This window comes from Microtus ochrogaster, chromosome 7 (genome assembly GCF_000317375.1).
Source record: "Microtus ochrogaster isolate Prairie Vole_2 chromosome 7, MicOch1.0, whole genome shotgun sequence".
Classification (NCBI taxonomy): Eukaryota; Metazoa; Chordata; class Mammalia; order Rodentia; family Cricetidae; genus Microtus; species Microtus ochrogaster.
Window position 1 is genome coordinate 37,586,250 of NC_022014.1, and position 23,779 is coordinate 37,610,028.

A 23,779-nucleotide genomic window follows, 5' to 3' on the forward strand; every position below is an offset into this window, starting at 1 on the left:
CACCATGTGACTGCTCCCTGCTGTCCTCCACTGAACAAGCGACCCTCATTTACACAGCATGCCTTGTGCTCCTTCTCCCTTCTGCTGGAAGCTTTTGGCATTTACACCTTGCCTACCCTGTTGTTATCCTCTCAAATGCTCATAAACTAATCCTCAAGTCCCTTCTGAGTCTGTCTCTAGACTAAGAACCAGAAGGCAGGAACCATGGTCTTCCCAGGAACACAGGGCAAGATGGCTGAATGGAGCTGCTAGAGAGGGAGGTCCCACTGTCTATCACACCTGCTCGGAAAAAGGGGGAGGAACTTCATTTACTTGCCAGGATGAGAGAGGGGGACCAGCCAAGACACTTCCCACCAACCCCGACAACCTGGGCTTGATCTCCTAAACCGACATGACAGAAGGAAAGAATTGACCTTTCAAGTTGTCCTTTGACCTCCACACACACACGGTGGAAAGTGCATGCACACACACACACACACACACACACACACATACATACACACAAATACATAAAGAAATATAATTTTGAAGTGTTTTAAAAAGCAGTCTGGAAAGGAAGCAGTTCATGCAAAGGTCTAAGGAACCAAAGGGAGGTGGGAAGTCTGGGAAAGTTGGGCAGGAGATGGAGGGAGAACTGAGTGGGAGCAGGAAGTAGGGGCCATGGAGGATGGGGTAGTGGGGACCAATTGAGAGTTTACATTCAGTGTGGTAGAAAGCTGGGCGACCATGTTGGGACTGTGGTATCACAGTGGAATGGAGCATCCTTGGGGGCTTTGTTGTTAAGGAATACATGAGAAGCTCTAGTGTGGCCCTTTGTGCTGAGGAGTCACCATGCACAGTTCCCTCGAGAGCAGGGACCTCCACCACAGTAGACAGGATGAGAAGGGCAGACTACTCACCAGGCTGTTCGTTGGCTGACAGGCACTCTGGCCTCTGCCCTTGCCACCAGTAGGCCGAGTGTGGAGTGTCTGGGTTGATTGGCCCAACAAGAAGACGGCTTGGGCCTTAGGCTTAGCTAGATCCCATCTCAAATCACTGACCTTCGATGATCTTGGTCAAGTCCTAATCCTCTTGACAAACTTCCTCTAACGCAGAGAAATGATGCCTCTTGGTTGGCCTGCCAGGGCATGGCTAGCATCAACAGAGACTTCCAGGCACTGCATTTGAATTTAGTAGGCACTCTGTCCCCTGTCATGACCAAGTCTCACCTGTCTGAATGCAAATTCCCAGGGGATCCATTTCATCCCGGATAGGGCAGGAAAGGGAGCTGTCCCGTGACCACTCAGGCACAGCTGTCATACCTGCTCTCAAGTATATTGAGCACAGGGCCCAGAGCCCCAGCATAAATTACAAAACTTAATGTTACACAATGGTTCTTCCTACCTCCCAACGCTTTCAATATGTCTGCAAGCTGGCCATTAGCAGTACCATCTCAACTGATGGAGAGACAGCAGGTACATGAGTGCTCTGGCAATCGAGTGGCCTGAAATCTGACCTAAGCCAGGAGAGGGGGTGCCGAGAAACTGCAAACTTGGAGGACACCAAAGGCAAGTAGCGACCAGGACCAACTGTCAAGTGTAGTCACAGGCAGGGCCTAGACCTGCTGGTCAGTGCTGTAGGGGAGGCTTGTGTGCAAAAATGAGGTCACAACACTTGGGCCCCAGCTGGCTTAGATCCTGGTGGAAGAATCCTAGAAGAGCTGCAGGGCTATGCGCCTTACCAGACCAAGCGAGGAGCTGAAGAGCCCCCCCCCCTCCACTCCTGCAGACCCCACTATAACTGCTGGAACTCCCCTAGCCCACCATACCAGGGGCTAGAGAACACAGCGCTCCTTCTTTGCTCATCTGGAACCACCTACATCTGCGGGATGAGGAGCCCCTGGGTCTGTGCTGGGGCAGAGGGTTAGAGATCTGTCCACTCGTAGAAGAAAGCTGGACAAAGGAAGGGATTCCTCCTGCACAGGCTTTGGTCATGGAGATCCCAGGGTCTGAGCCCTGGGCACAATGACATCAATCTCCAGAAAACAAACCGACACAGGTCCTACCAAGAGCGTTTGTCTGCTCTCTGTTCTCAGCTCCAGCCTCACCCTGGCCTCAGGTGTCACCAGTTTGACTTGTGCTGGGGAAAGGGCTTCTTTCAGTCCACGGTTCTCCTCTCCCTTCTGCAAAGGAAACATGGTTGCCCATGTCAGGGCCAGGCAACCTCTATCTGAAGGAGCTCTGGGAGGGTCCAGGACACACCTGTAGGGATAGACGCTTCCTGTGTGAAAGAAAGGAGGGCAGGGCAGTAAGAGCCAAAGAATGAGGCAGAGAGGCACTGTGTGGAGGGGGTGGGGAGTGTCCACGGAAAAGGCTGGAATCCTAACCGGGGGTCTGAGCAGAGGCCATGCTGTCTCTTAGCAATGTTGCTACCATGTCCTACTCTGTCCCTGAAGATGAGCTTCCGCCCCAGGGAGTGCTATGGTCCAGCCTGCAGGGGCCAGAGGACGTGTGAATGCCCGGCATGTGGCAGAGGCAGGCAGAGGACAATGAGACACACATCTCAACACAGTAGCACTCAAAGAGATCAAAATGCATTTAATGTGGTCTAGTCTCGTTGCCTACATCTTTAGATACCGCTATGTATTGAAAATAACATGAAAATTCTCCAGTTTCACCATTTAAAATAGATTTAACATTCTATGACCTCACACAGGGCAGACACCCATCCAGGGGCCTCCCCGTGGTGTGTCCTTCTGCCCCCAGGCCCTCAGCTGGACAAGGACCAGGTGGCACAGCACCAGCATGGGCTCAGGGCTGCCGCGTCGTTCTATGCAGCTCTCACACGCTGCACACAGCACCCACCCCACTGACATTCACATACACGCACCCTGGGACCTTCACACACTCACACATGTTCGCATGCACAGATGCACGCATGGCCTCCATCAGGACCTGGTGCAGAAGCTTACCACCGGACTCCTCAGACTGCTGCACACTGTGTACAGCCTGCATAACCAGGGCAGGGCAGGGACTCACGTCAGACAGTGATTGTGTCTGTGGCCAGCGCCCAACCCGACCAGTTCAGGTTAGTGAGCACCAGACCCACCTTACCCGTATAAAAAAAGCAGACACACACGGACTACCTGCACATAAACACCTGTATATAACATATATCAGTATACCAAGACTCACACACAGGGAGGCAATCATGTGAGCACATCTGTACACGCAGGCACACACACCCCGGCTTCCTTCCTCACGTACTCCCCAGGGGCCAAGCTTTCCTGCTTGGCACAGGCACACGCTCCCCTCTCAGTGGCCTCCCCCAATAGGTGCACTAAAAAGAGGGGCTAGTTTGGTCTTTAGCACAAGCAATAAATAAATACAGGGAAAAAGGAAAAAAAAAAAAGAGGGCAGGAGAATTTGAAAATACAGCATCCGCCTGCCTTTGGCAAAGATGAAAGGCAGCTTGAGCTGCTCTCCAGCAGGGCCCAGGGACTGGACCATTCTGGCAGACCTGAGCCTGGGAGGAGGATGGGCCAGAGTGCTGAATGTTTCAGGCCACTGAGATGAGCTGGGAGCAGGCCTTGAAGGACCAGGAGCCCCCAGACCTTGCTCTGGATGCAGGCCCACCTACTCAGAAAGGTGCTTAGGCTCCCACAGTGGTACCCAGGGCCCAGGATCTCCTCTCCTTCCCTCCCGCAGCCTGACAACTGCACAGAGGTGGGTGAGAGCCAAGCACCCCCACACTGAATGCACCCCCAGGCCCCAGGGCCAAGGCTAGAAAACTGAGATGTGAGGGCAGAGGCCAGGCCAAGAACACAAAGGAACTGAGGCCTCTGCAGCAGGTCCTAGGCTAGAACATAGCCTGAACTCTTAAGCTAGATGCCTGGGAGCAAGCCCCCCTCAGGTCTCCCTAACTGGGCATGATGGGAAGACTTCACGGTTTGGGACCTCGGGGAGGGAAAGCTCCATCACAGGCCCCTAAAGGCTACACAGAAATTCTTTTATGACATTTCTCTGGTCATCTCTATGGTGGTAGGGACAGGATGAGGACTGGGAAGGGGTGCTCCTCTCCTCTCCTTTCCTGGACTCTGCCTTCCAGCAGCAGATGACTGGCTGGGGCCCCAGGAGTGTGGGAGAAAAGCAGGTAGGGACGTGGTGGCTGTGAGGCAGGAGGGGTGCAGCCTGCACCCTTGGGGGGGGGGGCTTTCTGGGCGTCAGGAGCGGAGTTAGGGGCAGCAGGGAAGGATTGGACAAGTCTGATAAAACCAAAAAGACTGAAGCCAGACAACCAGAGTGTCTAAGGCACAACTCAAACTGTGAGTCCTACAGGGGTGGGGCTGATCCACTTTCTGGGAACGTGGGAACCAGACCCCATGCTAATTTCCTGAGTGTCCTTTCCTAAGAAGCACCTACTCTGGTGTTTCCTACCGGCCCTCACTGCAAGGGGTGGAAACCTCGGGCAGACAGGGAGTGAGGAACAGGGGCACAGAAGGGGGCCTCCCCTGGGTCCTAAACCCAGCCCTGATCCAGCTGAGGTACAAAGGCAAACACAAATGATCAAGCCAGATTCATCCTAGTGGGCCCCCACCCCCAGAGACATCCAGACACTTTATTAGAATCGTTAACATGGTCACAAGCCTGATTCACCCTTAAGCAGGACACGTGAGGGAGACACCAGACCTCCGAGAACTTTCCGGTCTCTCCATCCAGCTGCTTGCCTGGCAGCTGGGAGTAGAATTCTAACTGTCCCCACACCATGAATTTTAAAAAATGCAACCACATGTTAGTGTTTTCTTGTGTTTCGTGGGGGGTTTTTTTGTTTTGTTTTTTTGTTTTTGTAAACAGTCTTATCCAAGTTAAAAAACCAATGAGGTGTGCACACACAACATTTTCCATCAGGGCTGGGACCTCTCCTGAGCTGCTTCTGAGGCCTCCAGAAGAGCCCTCCACTCCTGCTGTTCCCCTTACCCCAAGAGGTCACCACCTCCTTGCCCATAAATATACATCTGAGGCCACGGGCCATTCATTCTGGTCACCCGCTCTCTCACCAACTTCCCCAGGCTATTGCAGAAAAAACATGGAAAGACTAAGATGCTACAGAGTTTGTGGCCCGAGGATTTGGCTTGCTCTGCTCAAACCCAGGTCCCTTGGGGACCTGGGACCTATTGTGGTCAGGGTGGTGCTGCACCCAAGTCAAGGGCACTCAAATCTCTGACTCCCTTCTGTAGGACCTCTGCTCAAGGGCACCACTGCCGGCCTGCAGTCGGTCAAAGTCATGCTCCGGCTGAGGGCTGCGGCCATCCCGGTCTGTCGCCACCTCATCCTCCTCATCTCGGCTCAGGAAGGCCAGCTCGTTCTCATAGCAGAAGGAGTTGGCACTGGGCAAGAGGAACTTGTTCTCCACCAGGTCCTTGGCGCTGCAGCGGGGAGTAGAGGGCACCTCATAGGTCTTGTGGAAGTGTGAGTAGTCAATCTTGTACTGGTTCTTCTCCTCAAAGAGCACTGGCTCAAAGCGGTGGCCCCACAGGATCTCATTAGCCAGGTAGGAACTGCGAGCCTGCGTGGTCATGGCCGTAGCCTCTACCATGCCTTCTAGGATGACGACAATCTCAAAGTCGTCTGTCTCGAGGTCCTGACGGCTAATGCCAAACAGAGGGCTGGCCTCATCAATCTCATGCAAGATTGTGATGGGTGATACCAGGAAGATGCGGTCCAGGCCCTTATCAAAGCCCACGTCAATGTCGATCTGGTCTAGCGGGATGTACTCACCCTCCTCCGTGACCCTGGGCTTGATGAGCTGAGCCCTCACGTGGGCCTCTACGATGTGGCTCTTGCGAAGGTTGCCCACGCGCCACATCAGGCAGAGCTTGCCGTCACGCAGAGCCACGACAGCGTTGTGGCTGAAAAGCAGAGTCTGCGCTCGCTTCTTGGGCCGGGCCATCTTGGCCATGATGGCACCAATCATGAAGGAGTCAATGATGCAGCCTACAATGGACTGTGCCACCACCATGAAGACAGCCACCGGGCACTCCTCAGTCACACAGCGGAGCCCGTAGCCAATGGTGGTCTGCGTCTCGATGGAGAAGAGAAAGGCAGCCATGAAGCCGTGGACCTGCAGCACACAGGGTGTACGGCCACGGCCCTCGGCTGGCTCCAGGTCTCCGTGGGCGACAGCAATGACCCAGAAGATGATGCCGAACAGCAACCAGGAAGCAAGGAAGGCCAGGGAGAAGATGAGCAGCATGTAGCGCCAGCGGATATCCACGCACGTGGTAAACATGTCAGCCAGGTAGCGCTGTGACTTCTCATCCATGTTGGCGAATTCGATGTTGCACTGGCCGTTCTTCTTGACAAAGCGGTTGCGGCACCGGCGCCGTGTGTGCACCTTGCCGTTGCCGAAACCGTTGGCGCCGGACATGGTAACCAGGTGCAGTCCGTCCTCCTCTGATGAGACGATGCTGTAGGGGTTGACCCGGCTGGCTGCGGTCATCCCGGGGTCTGGTGGACCCTGGCCTGCCCCCAGGCTGACTCCAGGCAGGGGCACTTCTGCAAAAGAGAGGACAGTGGGTCTGTCTGGGCAGGCAGTCAGGGCCCATGACGGTAGCTGGCAGACAAAGCCCCCGTGTAGTCAGCACAGATCCCGTCTTCCCTCCCACTCGAAGCCTGCTCCTCAAATCCACCTTCTCAGCTTGGAAAACAGGCTCCCCTGGCTCCCAGCAGTGCCGCTCCAGCCAGAAATCTTGGGCTCTGCTTTCAAACATATTTCTATTTCTCTCACCCTCATAGCCCAAGTCCTGGTCACCTCCAGCCTGGACCAAGGCAGGGGCCACCTCACCAGCTCGTCTCCCTTACTCCCAGTCCCTGAAAGGGACCAAGTTAGATCCCACCCTTCCTCTACTCACAGCCAGTGGGCCCTGGAGCTGCAAGGCCTGTAAGGCAGTCCCATAGCTTTGTTGCCTGGTTGAATACACACGCACACTACCCACACACACATACACACACACATATGTGCACACGTGTGTGTGCATGCTATTCCCCCACCTGCCTCCCCTCCCCCAGACAAACACCCTCCCAGATCAGTGCTGCTGTACATCAGACTGTGCCCCCATGTTGCCAGGGCAGGCCTTCCCGTGCCCCAGAAGAAATGCATTTGGTTCTGACCCACACACTGCACACCCCACCCAGCACGGATCCTCGTGTAGAGCAGCAATAACAACAACCATAATAGCTGTGACATTGGCCTTTCTTTCCCTCACACACACTGGTCATTTATGTCCCTCACTGTCTTACCCCAGGTCTAGAACAGGTCTGCCAAGGCCCAGGCCTCATCGTGTCTGATATTCTATGTTCATTTTGCCTGTCTTCACGAAGTCCACAGCATCCACTAAGCACCCATAGGCTACACCCATGATTTTTCTATCATGGGGTCATATGATATAAGAGTAGACACCCAAATTGGGTCTCTTAAGGTTTCCCTAACTTCAGAACAGGCAACTCCCTCGCCTCTGCTGAGGACTACAGGTCCAGAGACCTCACACATGTCACCTGCTTCCATTACCACTTTTGGTCTCCTGTAGGGAGCACCGTCTCTCCGGGCCAGCCGAGCACACACTCTTCTCAGAGAAGGCCTGAAGAAAGGGACCATAGCCAGCAGAACAAACCCAGGCTTTGTACAACCCATTGATTCATGAGAACCAGTGGCAGGCTAAGCCAGGGATCATAGCACTGCCTGCCCCTGGAGACGCTAGCCTGTCTCAGCTGGGCTGAGCAGAAAGTGGGTGTCCTCTGGTATAGCAGAACATTGATGAGCTGGACAAGAGCCCAACAAAGCCTTGGAGCTCTCAATCACCTGATGTCACTAGGAAGACAAAGAGATCCTAGAAGAAGATCCCATGGTAGCTGGGCACCTAGGGCAGGCTAGATGCTATCAGAGCTTCCTGCCCTTGGACTCTTGAGGGTAGTAGATCTGCCCATTTTTTCAGACAAGGGGGCTGAGAACAGGAAGACACTCCCCCAGTGTGCCTGTAGGCACAGAGCAATGCTAGAATTCAGCCCTATCTGGACAGCACAATCCCTGGCCACATCTACATCAGAGGCTCAGAGGGACACAGCCAGAAGACTCTGCTACCAACACTGTAGTATGGGTGGAGACCATTAGACCAGCCAGATCGGGAAGCACTCCCCGAGTCTGTGCCGTAAGCCACAGTGCTGCTGAGTCCCTGAAGCCTGGCAGACACAGACAGGGCCATGAAGCCTAAGAACCACAGAAGCCTACTAAGATGGGGAGAAACACATCCAAAACCCTCAAGTCTTCCTCTAACAGTCATAGGGGGTTCAAAGAGGAAAGGAACTCCCAACCAAGATATATGGGCAACAAGCAGGAGAGCTGAGATTCAAACCTCATGTCTAACACAGTTTCCTGCCATGTGACCTTAGGCTCTACAGGGCCATCGGTCCTCATTCTGACATCCTCCCCTACGGCTACGTCAGTTGACCACCTCACCATGGGTCTGTGTAGCTGAGGCTTGTGGCTGTAATGGTGGATGCTGTTTCTGTCTGGGCCAGGAGGCAGAGGGTTGGCGGGGCTGAGGACCCTGGGGATCACACTCAGCCCCAGATTTCTGAGCCTTCCAGGGTAAGGTGGTCAAGGTTGGGGTACTCAGACGCCGGGGGGAGGCTGCCAGATCCCAGGAGCTAGGCTTGTGTGACCTAGAGGCCTTGAGGGATGTCCAGCGGGTCATGGCGGCTCTGGCTCCCACTATGAGCAGCAGCTGACCTGCAGGGAACAGAATCACAGGCATCAAAGACTGGGGAGCTCCATCCAGAAGCCTGATCCAGGAAGGCAGCCTTCCATCTGGCCAGCCCCATGGAGCTGAGAATGTAGCAGCCACTTCTGGAACCATCTAGGCAGCATCACAGACCTGGAAACTCCCACTTCTGCTGATATTCCACCCAAACCACAGAGAAAACCAACTTCATCAAGTGTATGCCTGTTCTGTACCTTGAGCCAGAAACCGATGATGAGCAAAGTCCCTTGTCCCCAAACACCCAGGGAATGTACGCAAGCAACAGAAGCAGACAGAGCCCTAGGACGTGGAAGACCCTCATGTGGGGGATGGTGAGGACAGACCCAAAAGGAGGACCCAGAAGCAGGAATTAGTGCCACAGAAGGCCGAAGGTCAAGAGGAGACCCCCACACCAAGGCTTAGACAACAAGAATGTACTAAAGATCTCTAAGAAACGTGAGGCAGAGCCTCCGCCGGGGTCATGCAAGCTGGCAGGCTCTTGCTCAATGGGCATGTCATGAGACTGGGAAAGAAAATCAATGAGATTTGTTTCACTTGAAGAGGTCTAAGCAAGAAAAGAGGCCAGCACCCCACTTCAGAGGTGGGGAAACGGAAGCCAAAGGAGAAAACAATGCTCAAGCCAACACTGAGGACCATGTTAGCAAGGCCTAAGCTGGCCAGTGGCAGTTCTGAACACTGCCAGGAGGGAACGAGGAGGCTCAGTGGAATACAGTACCTGAACCAGAAGACAAGGAGAGTCGAAACTGGACAGCGCTCAAAATGAGACCAGGCACAGTGGGTAGGAGAGGCCACAGAACCCGCAGGAAGAAATGACCTGTCCTGGGCCAGATTCTTGCCCTGGCATCTGCAGGCACAGCCTCTCGGCATCCAGTAAGCTTGGAGCACTGGCCAGGGAGGGCCAGGACTGGAGCTCGGAGTGAAAAGAGCTGCCACCTAGCTTAGGGTGGGGCCTGGGAGTCACTGGGAGGTACCTCCGGATGGAGCAGGGCAATCCCATGTCAGTCTCCAAGGCTCTGGACACCTCAGGTTTCGCTAACATCCGGGAGGAACTGGGACAAGGCTAGGGACATAGTCCCAGATGTCGCCTGGATAGTGGCCCTGGAAAAGGAGCACCAGGTGAGGCCTCTCCCTTGGGCTCCTCCAGGATGAGGAGCAAAGGTGTCAAAAGTTATCAACTGCTGCTACCTTCCAGACACTCTCCTGAAACTCTGACATGCTCACCCAGGTAATCCCTGTAATGACCGTAACAACTAATCCCTTTTCCAGGGAGGAAAACTAAAGCTCAGAGCTTGAGTCACTCGTCAAGGGACACACCGTCTCTAAGGAGAGGAGTTTCTGTTCTGGAGAGCTGGGATGAAAACATCCATCACTCCGGCCTCCAAGAGCAGGCTGGGGGGGGGGGGCAATAAGAATGGGAACAAGAGACTGTGTAAAAACTTTGTACTAGTAAAAGATGACAGATGTTTAGAATAGGTCTTGCAGGGGGGGGGGGGAGGGAGCATCACGTTCCACTACCAGTCCTCCAGACCCCATTTCTTACCCATCTGGTAATAAAACACGCACTATGAACTGTCCCCAAGTTGGCAGTCAACAGCAGACTTTTAAAGGACAGGGGACTCTTGGAGCTCCCGCATCAAAAGACTCCTTGGAGGTCATCTGTGCAGGGAAGGCAAGCGTGTGACCCGCCTGAGCCTGTTCCTTTCACCTGTGCCTGGAGCAGACTTCAATCATCAGGCACAGAGCCTTGTCCCCACTGTAGCCAGGAGCAGCCAATGCAGTCACTACCCAGAAGTCTTAGCATGAGAGGTTCCACGAGGGCTCCCTACCTCAGCCACAAAGGAAATGGGAGACCAGGCAGGCATAAGGCACAAAGTTCTCCCTTATGCCAGGCCCTGCCCAGAGAGCAAACCTGTGGCAGAGAGATCGCCCGGCCAGAGCTAGGGGATACAAGACCAGAAAGGAAGCTGGTCTCCTTGGTGAGAGTTAAATTAAGTAAGGCTGTTCAGGGGATGGAAAGTTGAGAGGGCTGACGTTTCTCTCTCTAAATCTGGGACGATGATTCCCAGGCCACTCTTCCAATCCAGACTCCCTGGTCAAATCCTCAGACAACCTTTGCCCTCTTCCCCGGCAAACGTTCAGGGTCGGTGAACACACTGGACTTCTGCTCCAAGCTTACGTTTCCCTATGCTAGGGAAACAATGGCCACTCCATGTTGGGGTGGGTAGGTCAGTGCTGGCCCCCACCCCCAGGCCTCACTGCTTTGCAATCTCTGCCCTGATTCTAGCAGCTACATCAACATTTCTGCCTGAAAGCTCCCTGGCCATTAAAGCACACTCTGCCCATGGGCAGGGCAGGCTGAGAACCAAAACCACCAGGAGCTCCACTCCCTGCCCCTGGCGTGAGACGGCTCTGAAGTCTATGTTCCACGTGTCACCTTGGCTGGGTCCTCAGCTAGGATCCCCCAACTGGTTAGATCCCCAGCTTGTTCTAGCTCCAATCACCTGCACCCCCCAAGCAGTAACCCTATCAATAATATGTCTTTATCACTCCTTACCTGTTCCTCCTCTGCCTTCTCTCTGAATTTCCTCAGCTGTCTCACAGGAAGCTCCCTACACTGGTAGCTTTGTACCTTGGCTCTGCTCATGGGGCCTCTAGTGTCTCACATCTGCAAAGCCTCCTTAAGTTCCAACATCCCCTTCTCCAGGATGATCTCAGTAGACAGTACAACCCCTCTTCTCCAAGATGTCCTCCGTGCTCTCTCCTCTCCTATCCACCCTATAAAGACCTCTAGTGTTCTCTCTCTCTCTCTCTCTCTCTCTCTCTCTCTCTCTCTCTCTCTCTGTGTGTGTGTGTGTGTGTGTGTGTGTGTGTGTGTGTGTGTGTTTCAAAACAGGGTTTCTCTGTGTAATAGCCCTAGCCATCCTGGAACTTGCTTTGTAAACCAGGCTGGCCTCGAACCCAGAGATCTGCCTGCCTCTGCCTCCTGAGTGCTGGGATTAAAGACAACCATGCCCAGAGACCTCTGGATTCTCTTGTCCTAGTTTCTACCCATCAGGGCCAGAAGCTGCTTCTACACTGTTTGAAAGCTGTTCTTGTCCTAGCCCCACCTTGGATCAGCCTTGGAGGCCCTGCGGGCTGGTGCGGGCCTTGACACAGGAACTGAGAAGCATTCCCGAAGACTGGCAGGACGGGCAAGGAGGTGGCAGTGCTGTGACTGAGGAGACAGATACAAGCACAGGCGGGTGGTCAAGCAGATGGATGGCTAGACCAGGCTGACAGATGTGTGGGTGTCTGGACAGGAGTGACCAGATAATGGGTGGTTTGGTGGGCGGGTGGATGGAGAGCAGATGAATGGGTGAAGGAAATGAGTAATGAATGGATGGGATGGGCAACTAGCACTTCAGGGCGGATGACTGATAGGTGGGTGTTTTGGTGGTCAGATGAATGGACGGATGGGTGTGTGGATGGGGCGAGGTGGGGAAAGTCGGCGGGGTGCAGAGCAGAATCAGGGGAGAGTGGGAGGTGGGGGTGAGAGGATGCGTGTCTGATAGACGGGGTGTCAGGAGCTACTGGATGGATAGCAACAGCCGACTAAGTGGGTGGAAGAGACCAATGCGGGGGAGCAGAGGCACCAGTGAGCATCCATTGCTGGATGATGAGCTACACAAGTACACATCAGGACCTCACCCCCACCAGCTTGGAGTTGTCTCTAAGTCCAATGCCAAGTGGCAGCCACTGTCTTTAGAAATACCCAAGCAGCTGCTGCTATCACTCAAAGCCAGCGGAGAGGGGTGGGGCCTCCAGTTATTGGACCCAGAACAAGACAGTCACCACTGATGACAGCAAGTGTCGTGGTGCTCTCCAGGCACAGAGCAGACACCTCACACACATTGTCTTGCAGAATCCTCATGGGGGCCACAGGTCTGGAATGACTACCCTTCCCTCTTCAGAGAAGCAGCAATGTCTCCAGGGTCATGAAGAAGCTTGGGATGCTATGCCTGTGTTCTAGATACTCCTGCCAGGTTTCCCCAGTGCCACCCCCAGACAGCGGATAGTATGATAGGCAGTATTCCCATGGATGGTGTGTAGGTGAGCAAACAGAGAACAGCGGGCAATAGCATTTCAAAGGTGCAGACAGGAACGTGCCTGCTTGCACACACACCCGACAGGGTACAGAATCAGTTTCCCATCTGTCAAAGGGGCCCCTACCTCCTGACCCATCTGTCAAAGAGATTTGGAGAGAGGATGATGGGAAGGGCTCCCTGGAGGCCAGGACCTTAAGATGTTGTCACCTTCCCCACCTTTCAGGCAGAGGTCATGGGGACGCCCAAGTCAGTTCTGTCACACTGGCTTTTCTGGTTGGGATTAAAGAAATGGTCAGTGAGTCACCCCAACATTCTAAGCCTCTGGGGCAAGCGACAATGGCAGGTTCGGAGATGCAGAGTTATTTTCAAAGCGGGGCTCTTCCTCTTACAAGTTGTGTGGCCCTCGGGGAGTTACTTCCCCTTTCTGTAAGCCTCTTCATCCCTCATTGTCATCTTTAATGCCACCTGTGCCCATGTTTGCCCCTCAGCCTGTTTACTCTAACCAGGAATCGGGAGGCAGGGCCAAATGTCACACAACTGGGAACGTCCACGGCAGGGACATCCTGCCTGTGAATTGTGGATGAGTCCAGACTGGGCTTGGACCTATGTGCACTACTCATTACAACCCAGACTTGACGGATGGCTCCTCCCATTGGGCACAGCAGGAGCCTGAGACTAAGAGGTCAGTCACCCAGGTCAGAACTCTGTGCAGAGAAGCTACAGAAGGTTCCCGAGAAGAGTGAGGGCTGAGAGTGGCGAATAATTTGTTCATCCCACTTCCTGTTGGCCACCTGGCTACGGCCAGGCTCTCTCAATCTGACTCCTCACCGGGGCTTCCCCCAGACCCACAGCTCCAGTCCAAAAACTCCAACAATCGTTCCTCTTTTTTATGAGGAACCGGGCTTATCACAGAGAAGTGACTCACCCAAGGTCACAGAGCCCGGGTGGTGGCCGCAGACTTATAGATATATGGTCCAGGGCCCCTACCTTACCCTACCCTGCAGCAGCTACAACAGTTTACCAATAAGCTGCCCTCTCGGCTCAGCAAGAGCATCTTCACAGGAGCAAACATCATCCTAGATGAGAAGGCTGAGCGTACAGGGCAAAGCCTCTCTAGATCTGAGGTTTGGGCCCCAGTCGCCAGCCAGTGATGGAACGGCTCCACTGGCCCAGGCCTCTTCTCATGCTAAGGCTGGAAGGCCAAGTTCTGGAGGAGACAGGCACTTCCTGAGGCTCAGGTGACACGCAAGGCTCTAGCCAATATCCCCATGAAACTGAGCACGGCGCCAGGAAGTGAGAGCCAGCCACAGCTCAGGAGATGGAGCCTGGCCCAGCAAAGAGTAGAAGATAGCATGTCAGCAATGATGCCAGTTTTTGAGAGCCCCTTCCCTGGCTTCCGACTCCACACACCTCAGGAGGTGCCACGGGATGAGCAGAATCCTAGCTCTCCTGGCATGCAGCGGCGGCCACACGGCAAATCAGGGTCCTCGGCTGTGTTCAAGAGTGTTGGTTCAGGATGTGACACCCCACCCGGACAGCTGAGGACAGAAAAGAGGCTCCACATGCGTGTCTGGACACTTTTTGGGAGACATCCAGCATCTCCTCAGGGTACACTCAGTCCCCTTGTTCCCCATAACCAGGGAACCTGAGTCTCAGTGTTCAGCCAGATGTGACTGAGGGAGTTGGGGATGAGTGAGACACACTAACCCCAGTGACATGCTGTCCTAGATGGCCAGGAGGAGTGGACAGCACCATGGGAGCCTGAAGTTGAGGCCAGGACTAGAGGCTGTGGCCCCGTCAGGGTAGACAACGGGCACCAGATGCCAGAGAATGTTTCTATGATATTTTTATCTTGAGAACATCCTTTGGGAGTTGGGGGACAGAGTGTCCTTGGCTCCAGGCCCCTGGGAGTAGCAAAGAACAGGGACCTCTGAGTATCCTCTGCCAGGACCACAACAGTTGCAAGGCCCCATCCTGGGGTAAGGAGCACCTGGCCAGTATTTGGGTTTCATGGGTCCCTGGGTTCTGATCCAGCTTGCTGTGTGTCCAGGGAAGTAGATCTCTGCGCCTCTCTCGTGTTCCTGCTACTTCTCCACAGGGCCTGTTCAATGCCAGCTCAGAACTAGGAACTTGAAGAAGACAGAGTGGACCTCTGACTTCATTGGATGCTTTACCAGCAAGGGATGAAGAAAGGCAGCTAGATTAGAGACACACCAGAGCCCTGGGAGCCTAGGAAAGCTCTGGCCCGTGGTGGAGAACTCAGGAGCTTCCAGGGGAGTCTCATTAGGCCTAGGAGAAGTGCACCGTCACAGGGACCACCCATCCTGAGATGGCCAACAACAGCAAGGGTAGGAGGGAGCCAGAGGTGAGTGTAAGTCTCAGAGTCTCCCAGATCTAGAAGCAGAATCCAGCCAGCTCTGCTTCTCTCACACTGGGCCTTGGCAAGCTTTGCCACCTCTGAACTTTCCTGAGCCTGCCAGTAAACCCAGGGGCCTTCCGACCCAGCAGTCCAACAGCCTACAGAACCTGGGGCTGAGAAAGTCTAATGGAGCACACTGTTGTCAACCTAATTACAGGGAAGGTGAAGCTGTATTGAGAGTTCCAAAGGAAACAGGCCCTGGTCCAAGGTTACACTAACAGATGAAAGAAATAGAGGCAGAGAAGGCTGAATGTCATACTGACGAGCTTGGACTTATTCCCACGAGTTGCACAGATCTCGAGAGCCATGATGGAACCTGAAAATCTTAAGTTTCAGCAATATGAACTGGATTCCTGCCCCTTCCAGTGTAGCCCTGGGCAAGTTGCATCATTTCTCTGAACTCAGTTTTCGTACCTCCGGTACAAGACTAATAATAGCGCCTGCCTCATGGGGCTGGGATGGGCTCTCAGTGAGTCAGCCCATGGGGATTGCCCACAGGAAAACCTCCTGCCCAATCACCCTACCCATCACAACCCAGGAAGCTCACGGGGCCCTGTAGGGCATGAACCAACCCCTGTCACAGGAAGAAGGCTCAGATAACCGGATGGGTATGAACCCCAAGAGAGGGGCCCAGGGGACAAAAGGCCTGCCAATGTCTAGTTTCCTTGGTGTCTCTTTTCAAACTTCAACTAATCTTAAGTCTCAGACATTTCCTGAGAGCCTTGTAGGAGCTTGCACAGAGGAGCAAGAACTTAAGAAGAAGAAGCAGCCAGATATAACAAGGAGAATCCTGGAGAATTTGCCAACATAAAAATGTGTATCAGAACTGGACAGATGGCTCAGCAGTTAAGACCTTCTGTTATTGCAGAGGATTCAAGTTCAAGTCCCATCACCCATGTTGGGTGGTTCACAACTGCCTGTATATCCAGCTCCATGGGAGTCAACACCCTTTTCTGACTTATTTTTGGGCACCAGTACACATGTCACACACACATAAATAAGTCTTCAAGAACTTTTATGGTGTTGCTTATCAAACCTATCACAGTAAGACGAAAAGCAAGTGATAAATAGCCATTAATTGATGAATGGATAAGGAAAATGTGATACACAATGAAATATCACTCAGCTGTAAGGAAAACGAGGGAACCACAGGAAGTTCACATGTGGCATCTTCAAGAAATAGTGCAGGCCCAGGAGGAGACGAGAGCTGACTGGGGACAAGAGCCACAGATATGTGGGGAGTTCCTCAGCTCAGTGAAAGTTGCAGACCCAAGCAGGAAGCCTGAGCAGACACAGGACAAGACCTGAGCCCCATAAGACCATCTCTAAAACTGACCACATATTAATGTACACAAAACAAGCTCCAAATACATGAAAATTGAAATGACATTCTGTATTCTAGACCTGGCCACAATGGATTAAAGCTAGGAGTTAAAGCAGCAGGGGTAACTACAGAAAGCACACAAGCTTGTGGAAACTGAACAACACACTAGTAAATGAGGTATAGGTAACTGGAGGGATGGGGGAGGAAATCCAAGACTCCTAGAATGAAATGAATATTAAAACACAGCTTATCACAATCTCTGGGACACAGTGAAGGCAGTCTTACATGTAGCATTTATAGCAACAGTGCCTACATCAAAAATTTGAAAGATCTCAAATAAATAAATTAATGACACATTTTAAGGCCTTGGAAAAACAAGAGTAAATCAAACCCTTAGCAATAGATAGAAAGAAATTAGCAAGGTCAGGGCAGAAATTCATAAAATAGAAACAACACAAAGAATTAGCAAGATGAGGGCTGTTGTTGGAGGCTGCTTGTTTGTTCCTGGCTGCTCAGCCCTGAAATAACCACACCGAATCTGTATTAATTAAATCCTTCCTTGGCCTATTAACTTATGCATATTTCTAGCTCACTCTTATCTCTTAAAGTAACCCATTTCTTTTTTTTTTTCCTGTTCATTTAGTTTTTGTTGTTGGTGATGTTATTCCTTTTTTTTATATTTTATTTTATTTTATTTTTTTAAATTTATTTATTTATTGAGGATTTCCGCCTCCTCCCCGCCACCGCCCCCCATTTCCCTCCCCCTCCCCCGATCAAGTTCCTCTCCCTCATCAGCTTGAAGAGCAATCAGGGCTCCCTGATCTGTGGGAAGTCCAAGGACCGCCCACCTCCATCCAGGTAACCCATTTCTATTATTCTACATTTTACCATGAGGTCATGGCCTACTGGCGAGGTTCTGGCTGGCAGCTTGTGTCTTTCTACTCTGGTGGCTCCATGGCGGCTCCCTGACTCCACCATCTTTTTCCCAGAATTCCATTTAGTTTTCCCTGCTTAGCTCTATTCTGCTAAGTCACTGGTCAAAACAGCTTCTTTATTCATTAACCAATAAAAGCAACACATAGACAGAAGAACTTCCCACACCATTGCCCCTTTTTTGTTTAAATAAAAAGAAAAGCTTTAACTTTAACATAGTAAAATTACATATAACAAAACAGTATCAAGCAAGAATTACAGTTACAATATTTATATCTACTTTATCTTTTATTATAACTAAGGAAAACTATAATTACAACTATCTATTCTTCAACTCCATCAAAGACTCCAGAAGGATATAATATTACCTAAGTTAACAGTAAATGCATTGTAAGCAACTTCCAAAACTCTAGAATTGACAGAGATATCCTGCTACCTGGACAGTCACCCAAAGTTCTTCTGTACCGTTAGGGCATCCATCTTCAGCCTATAAGCCCACAGAATCTGGCAGACTTTTCCATGAAGTAGGAAATTTCAAAGACAGCTCTGCCTATATTGGCAGTTTGTCAGTCACTTTTTTCTGTGTCCTGCAAAATGTCTGGCAACTTTTTCATGAAGAAGGAACCCTGAAGAACAGTCTCACCTTTAGGCAAGTTCAGCAGTCATTTCTCTGTGTGTCCCTGTATGTCCAGTTCACACAGCATACCTTCAAGCAATCTAGGCAAGAGCAGTTTCTTGCCCAAATGGTTATTAAACTTCATGAGGAGCCTCTTCAATGCCCATCTTCCTCTTGAAGTAGATTGGAGCTACCAGGAGCAGATGTGTCTCATGTCATGAAAAGTCCTAAGTTATTAAAACTTTTTAAATGCCACGTTTTGTAGGTCTTTGAAAGGTTTGAAGATTATCTATCTAACTGAAAAATATCTCTATACATCTAGAAAACCTAACATGACTACAAGCTTGACTACTATAGATGATTAACTTATATTTCTTAATTATATATTACATTTCTAAATGAGCTGCACAAACACAATACCTTAATCAAGAGCAGAAATATATATATATGAATGATGTGGGAGTCCCCTCTGTATGCTGTGATTACCATTAATGAATAAAGAAACTGCTTTGGACCTATAGCAGGGCAGAACTTAGCTAGGCAGGAAAATTAGACCAAATGCTGAGAGAAAGAAAGGCAGAGTTAAGGAGAAGCCATGGAGCTGCCCCCAGAGACAGACACTGGGAACTTTACCAGGTAAGCCACTGCCACGTGGCAATATACAGATTAATGGAGATGAGTTAAATTAAGATGTAAGAGTTAGCCAATAAGAAGTTAGAGCTATGGGCCAAGCAGTGTTTTAAATAATATAATTTCTATGTGATTATTTTGGGGCTGAGCAACCAGGAACTAACTAGCGACCTCCTTACAACATACACACATATTATATATATATATATATATATATATATATATATATATATATATATATAATATATATTATATTATATTATATTATATTATATTATATTATATATATAGTATCAATAAACCAAGACCCATACCAAAGCAAATCTCTATAGTATATCCCCCTTTAAATGCACACACACATTTATAAACAATCATTTAGGGAATTTGAGCATAGTTCTCTCCAAACTGCTTCCTGACTTTTGTTGGGCAAAGTATTTTGGGGGGAGTTCACAGTGACCTTTCAGGATATCTTTATCCATCAAAGCACATTAGTCTGGAAGATATCCACAGGTTCTAATCCTCTGTGGAAACAAAAGAAGAACCTCTTTTTCCAAAGCAACAAATCCTTAGATCCAAATTCTGAAGCATGATACCTTTAAAATATCTATGCTGGTTTAGCTTAGCAACCCATACAATGAAATGTCTTTCTGTACTTAGCTCCTTCACAGTCAAAAAAATTCAAAGAAAACACAATAATATACATAATTCATACTCTGTGTATTTTCCATATTTATATGGCTTATTTTTCTTACTCTATTACTTTTTCTACAAGTTTAAAATTTATAATCTTTACTCCTTTAATCTATGGCTGTCTGTACTCTTTTTATATTACATTTACTGTCTCTTTACTCTTTTTCTTCTCTCTCCCAAACTTATGTGCATTTTTAAACACACTGTGTCTCATTTAGAGGTCTTTCATGCCTGAATCTGTCCTATTGTGTACCTGTGATTCTTTTCTCCTGGAGAGCTTCTTAAAATGCTAAGTCATGGCCTGAATAGAACTAAGCCTGCTTTGCCTTTTGGCTCCACCCAGTCCTACAGGTCGGAGGTCCCTTCATTGCCTCTGAGAGCCATTCTCTCTGCCCCAGATCCAGGGTCGGGTCACAGCTGGCCTGTGTTGCTATTAAGCAAGCTGTAGCACTTGGTTTACAACCCCATTTAAATGCTTCATAGCCAGACCTCCCGAAAGAGTCAGAGTTCATGCTTGCAGCATGGACCAGGAAGCCACCATTTTGAAACCACAAGGGTTTTTGCTGCTACCCCTGAGTCAGGAAAACTTAAAAGAATTGTGCTTCTGCTTGCTTCTAGCAAAAGAGCCCACCCAAGAAAATGCTTAACTTTGGGGGTTTGTGTGTGTGTGTGTGTGTTTTTAAGCTTTCTCAGGTTTTACGTGGATTTAGTCAACCACGTTGGCATGCCAATTTGTTGTAGGAGGCTGCTTGTTTGTTCCTGGCTGCTCAGCCCTGAAATAACCACACAGAATCTGTATTAATTAAATCCCTCCTTGGCCTATTAGCTTATGCATATTTCTAGCTCACTCTTATCTCTTAAATTAACCCATTTCTATTATTCTATATTTTACCACAAGGCTCATGGCAAGGTTTCAGCTGGTGACTTTCATCTTTCTCCTCTGGTGGCTCTATGGTGTCTCCCTGACTCCACCATCTTTCTCCCAGAATTCCATTTAGTTTTCCCCGCCTAGCTCTATTCTGCTAAGTCACTGCTGAAACAGCTTCTTTATTCATTAACCAATAAAAGCAACACATAGACAGTAGGACTTCCCAAACCAGAGGGCTAAAGAAATAGTTTGTGTTTTGGGACACCTGCTCTCACAATTCAAATTCCAGCCCCACATCAGATAGCTGCCAGCTGCCTGTACCTCTACTGCAGGAAGATCTGAGCCCCTCTACTGACCTGTAGTACAGGCACCCACACAGGTGTCCACAGACATGCAAACAAACACATACATGTAAACAAATAAGAAAAAATTTTAAAAAGAGTTAATGAAACAAATAGCTGGCTTTTTGAGAAGATAAACAAAATTGACAAAATTTTAGCCAAATTAACTAACAAGGAGCAAAAACTCAAATTAATAACATTAGAGATTAAAAGGGAGATATTATAACAGACATCAATGAAATCCAGAGAATCATTAAGATATACTTAAAATATATACTCTGCCAAATTGGAAAACTTTTAAAAATGGGTTGATTTCTGACATACCAAAATAAAACCAAGAGGAAATAAATAACCTAAACAGATCTATAACCAGCAATGAGATTGAAGCAGTAATAAAAAGTCTCCCAACTAAAAGAAGCCTAGGAACAGATGGAGTCACTGAAGAAAGAAAGCTACCAGAACTTCAAATAAAAACCAATATCAATACTGCTCAAATTATTTCATAAAATAGAAAAGGAAAGAAAGCTTCCAGACTCTTTATGAAGCTAGTATTACTCTGATGCCAAACCCAGATAAAGACAAAATGAAAATTATAGAAAAATCTCCCTAGTGAACATAAATGCAAAAATCCTAAATAAAATACTTGTAAACCAATTTCAAAATCACATCAAAAAGATCGTTTATGGGGTTGGAGAGATGGCTCTCCAGCCAAGAGCACTGGCTACTCCTCCAGAAGACTGGGGTTTGATTCCCTGCACTGATACGGCAGTTCACACCTGTAACTTCAGTCCCAGGGAATCTGATGCCCAGTTTGGGACTCTGTGGGCACTGGACACAAATATGGGTGCACAAATATATATGCAGGCAAAACATCCACATACATAAAATAATTGCTTTTACTTTTAAAGACAACAGTGTGAGCAAGTTGGCTTTACCCCAGTGATGCAAGAATGGTTCAACATAAGAAAATCAATAAATATGATTCATTGCCTAGACAGATTAAATGACAGAAATCACATGATCATCTCAATAGACATAGAAAAAACTCTTTGGCAAAATCCAAGATCCCTTTATGAAAAAATAAAAAAACACACAGAGGCTAGAGGTGGAAGGAGCACACCTTAATATAATAAAGGACACATGCCAAACCTATGCCAACAAAGCAATAAGTGGAGAAAAATGAGAAGCATCCCCACTAAGATCCCTGGGAGCAAGACAAGATGCCTACTGTTATTCAGTATAGTGCTTGACGTCTCAGCTAGAGCAACAGCAAAAGAAGGAAATAAAGTAGACATAAACAGGAAAGGAAGAAGCAAAAGTATCCCTGTTTGCAGATGTATTATATACATAAGGGACTGTAAAGGCTGTGCAAAAACAAACAAACAAAAACCTCTAATATTGAGCTAATAAGCATGTCCGGTGAAGTAGCAGGATACAAAATAGACACAAGACTAAAAAAGAAATCAGAAAATCCCATTCTCAATAGTCACAAAAACAAACAATAGATAAATAAATAATCCGAGAATAAATCTAACCACTGCCATGAAAGACCTCTGTGATGAAAATACTGAAGGAAGAGATTAAGGAAAACACTCGTATACACTAGCAGCTAACCTTCCATGCAGACGAGCTGGAAGACATAGTGTAGAAATGACTGCCTACCAAAAGCACTCTACAGACTCATCATGATCCAAATAAAAATCCCAGTGCCATTCTCCACATATATAAAATTCACAATTCAAAAATGTGTGTAAAAATCACAAAAGCCTAAAGACAGTCAAAGCAAAGCAAAGATTACTGTGGGAGGTGTCACAGTGTCTGATCAAATTACACTACAGAACCATAGTAATAAAAGCAGCATGGTACTGGGGCAAAAACAGGCACATGGATCAATGGAATAGAATTAAAGACCCAGATATAAGTCCACGCAACTACAGCCACCTAATTCCTTGACAAAGATACCAAAAACACACTCTGGAGAAAGGACATTCTCAACAAATGGTGCTGGGAGAGCTGGATTTCAGCATGCAAAAAAAGTGAACTTCATCCTCTTCTTTCACCCTGAACAAAACTCAACAGGAAATGGGTCAAAGCCCTCAGCATAAGACCTGATAGCCTGAAACTACCAGAGGGGAAGCCACCTACAGGCACAGGGAGGAACTTCTGCACAGGCTAGAAGACCAGCAGTAGCAAAGGGCATCTCTTGAGGCTACACAGCTTCTGTAGCAAAAGAAACAGCCAGCCAAGGGAAGAGGCAGCCACAGGACGGAAGGGCATGCTTCCTGCTATACATTTGATTGCTTTGTTTTTCAGACAGGGTCCCTCTAGGTAACCCTGGCTGGCCTGGAACTCCCTTTGTAGACCAGGTTGGTCTCAGACCTGCTTGCCTCTCCAGAGGCAGAGGATTTGTGTCTAGAATAAAGAATTCAGAAAGCTCAACATTAAGAAAAGAAACAACCCAATGGAAAAATAGGCAAACCAGGTAAGTTGGTCCATGTTTTTACTCCCAGCACTGGGAGGCCAAAGCAAGAGGAGCTCTGTGAGTTCAAGGCTAGCCTGGTCTACTAGCAGTTCCAGGATAGCCCAGACTTCATAGAGAGACTCTTTCTTATAACAGACAAGAAAAAAAAAAGACAAAAAACTGAACAAACAAAAATTTAAAAATTTCAAAAGAATAAAACATTGCATCTCACACCAACCAGAATGCCCATCATCAGGAATACAAATGACAACAAACGCTGACACGGATGTGGTGAAGGGAGGGTTTTTTCCACTGTTAGTTTCCACCACACAACCAGTGGAAACCAGTGCCACCACGTTGGGAATCATTCTGGAGATTTCTCGGAAATCAGGAACTAAAACTGTCATGTGACCCAGCTACGTCTTCCTAGGCATATACCTGCAGGACTCTGTACCCTAGCAGAGAATCTCACACGTCCATGGCCATTGCTGCTCTGTCTACAACAGCTAGGACATGAAACCAGCCTCTATGTCCATCATCAGGTGGATGGATAAGAGAAATGTGTGACGTGGACACAATGGAATATTACCTGGCTGGAAAGTGAGACGAAACCATGAA

The 23,779-nt window shown here is 49.2% G+C and overlaps 1 protein-coding gene across 1 annotated transcript in view; it reads right to left on the minus strand.

The window, feature by feature from the left end:
• Positions 1-2,556: 2,556 nt before the first annotated feature.
• The window catches only part of Kcnj12 (potassium voltage-gated channel subfamily J member 12), a 48,503-nt gene continuing 27,280 nt past the window's right edge, over positions 2,557-23,779 (minus strand). Inside the window, exon 2 of the mRNA XM_013347471.2 lies at positions 2,557-6,533. Within this exon, the coding sequence (XP_013202925.1) occupies positions 5,191-6,477 (1,287 nt within the window). The 5' untranslated portion in view covers positions 6,478-6,533 and the 3' untranslated portion in view covers positions 2,557-5,190. The remainder of the gene's footprint in view (positions 6,534-23,779) is intronic.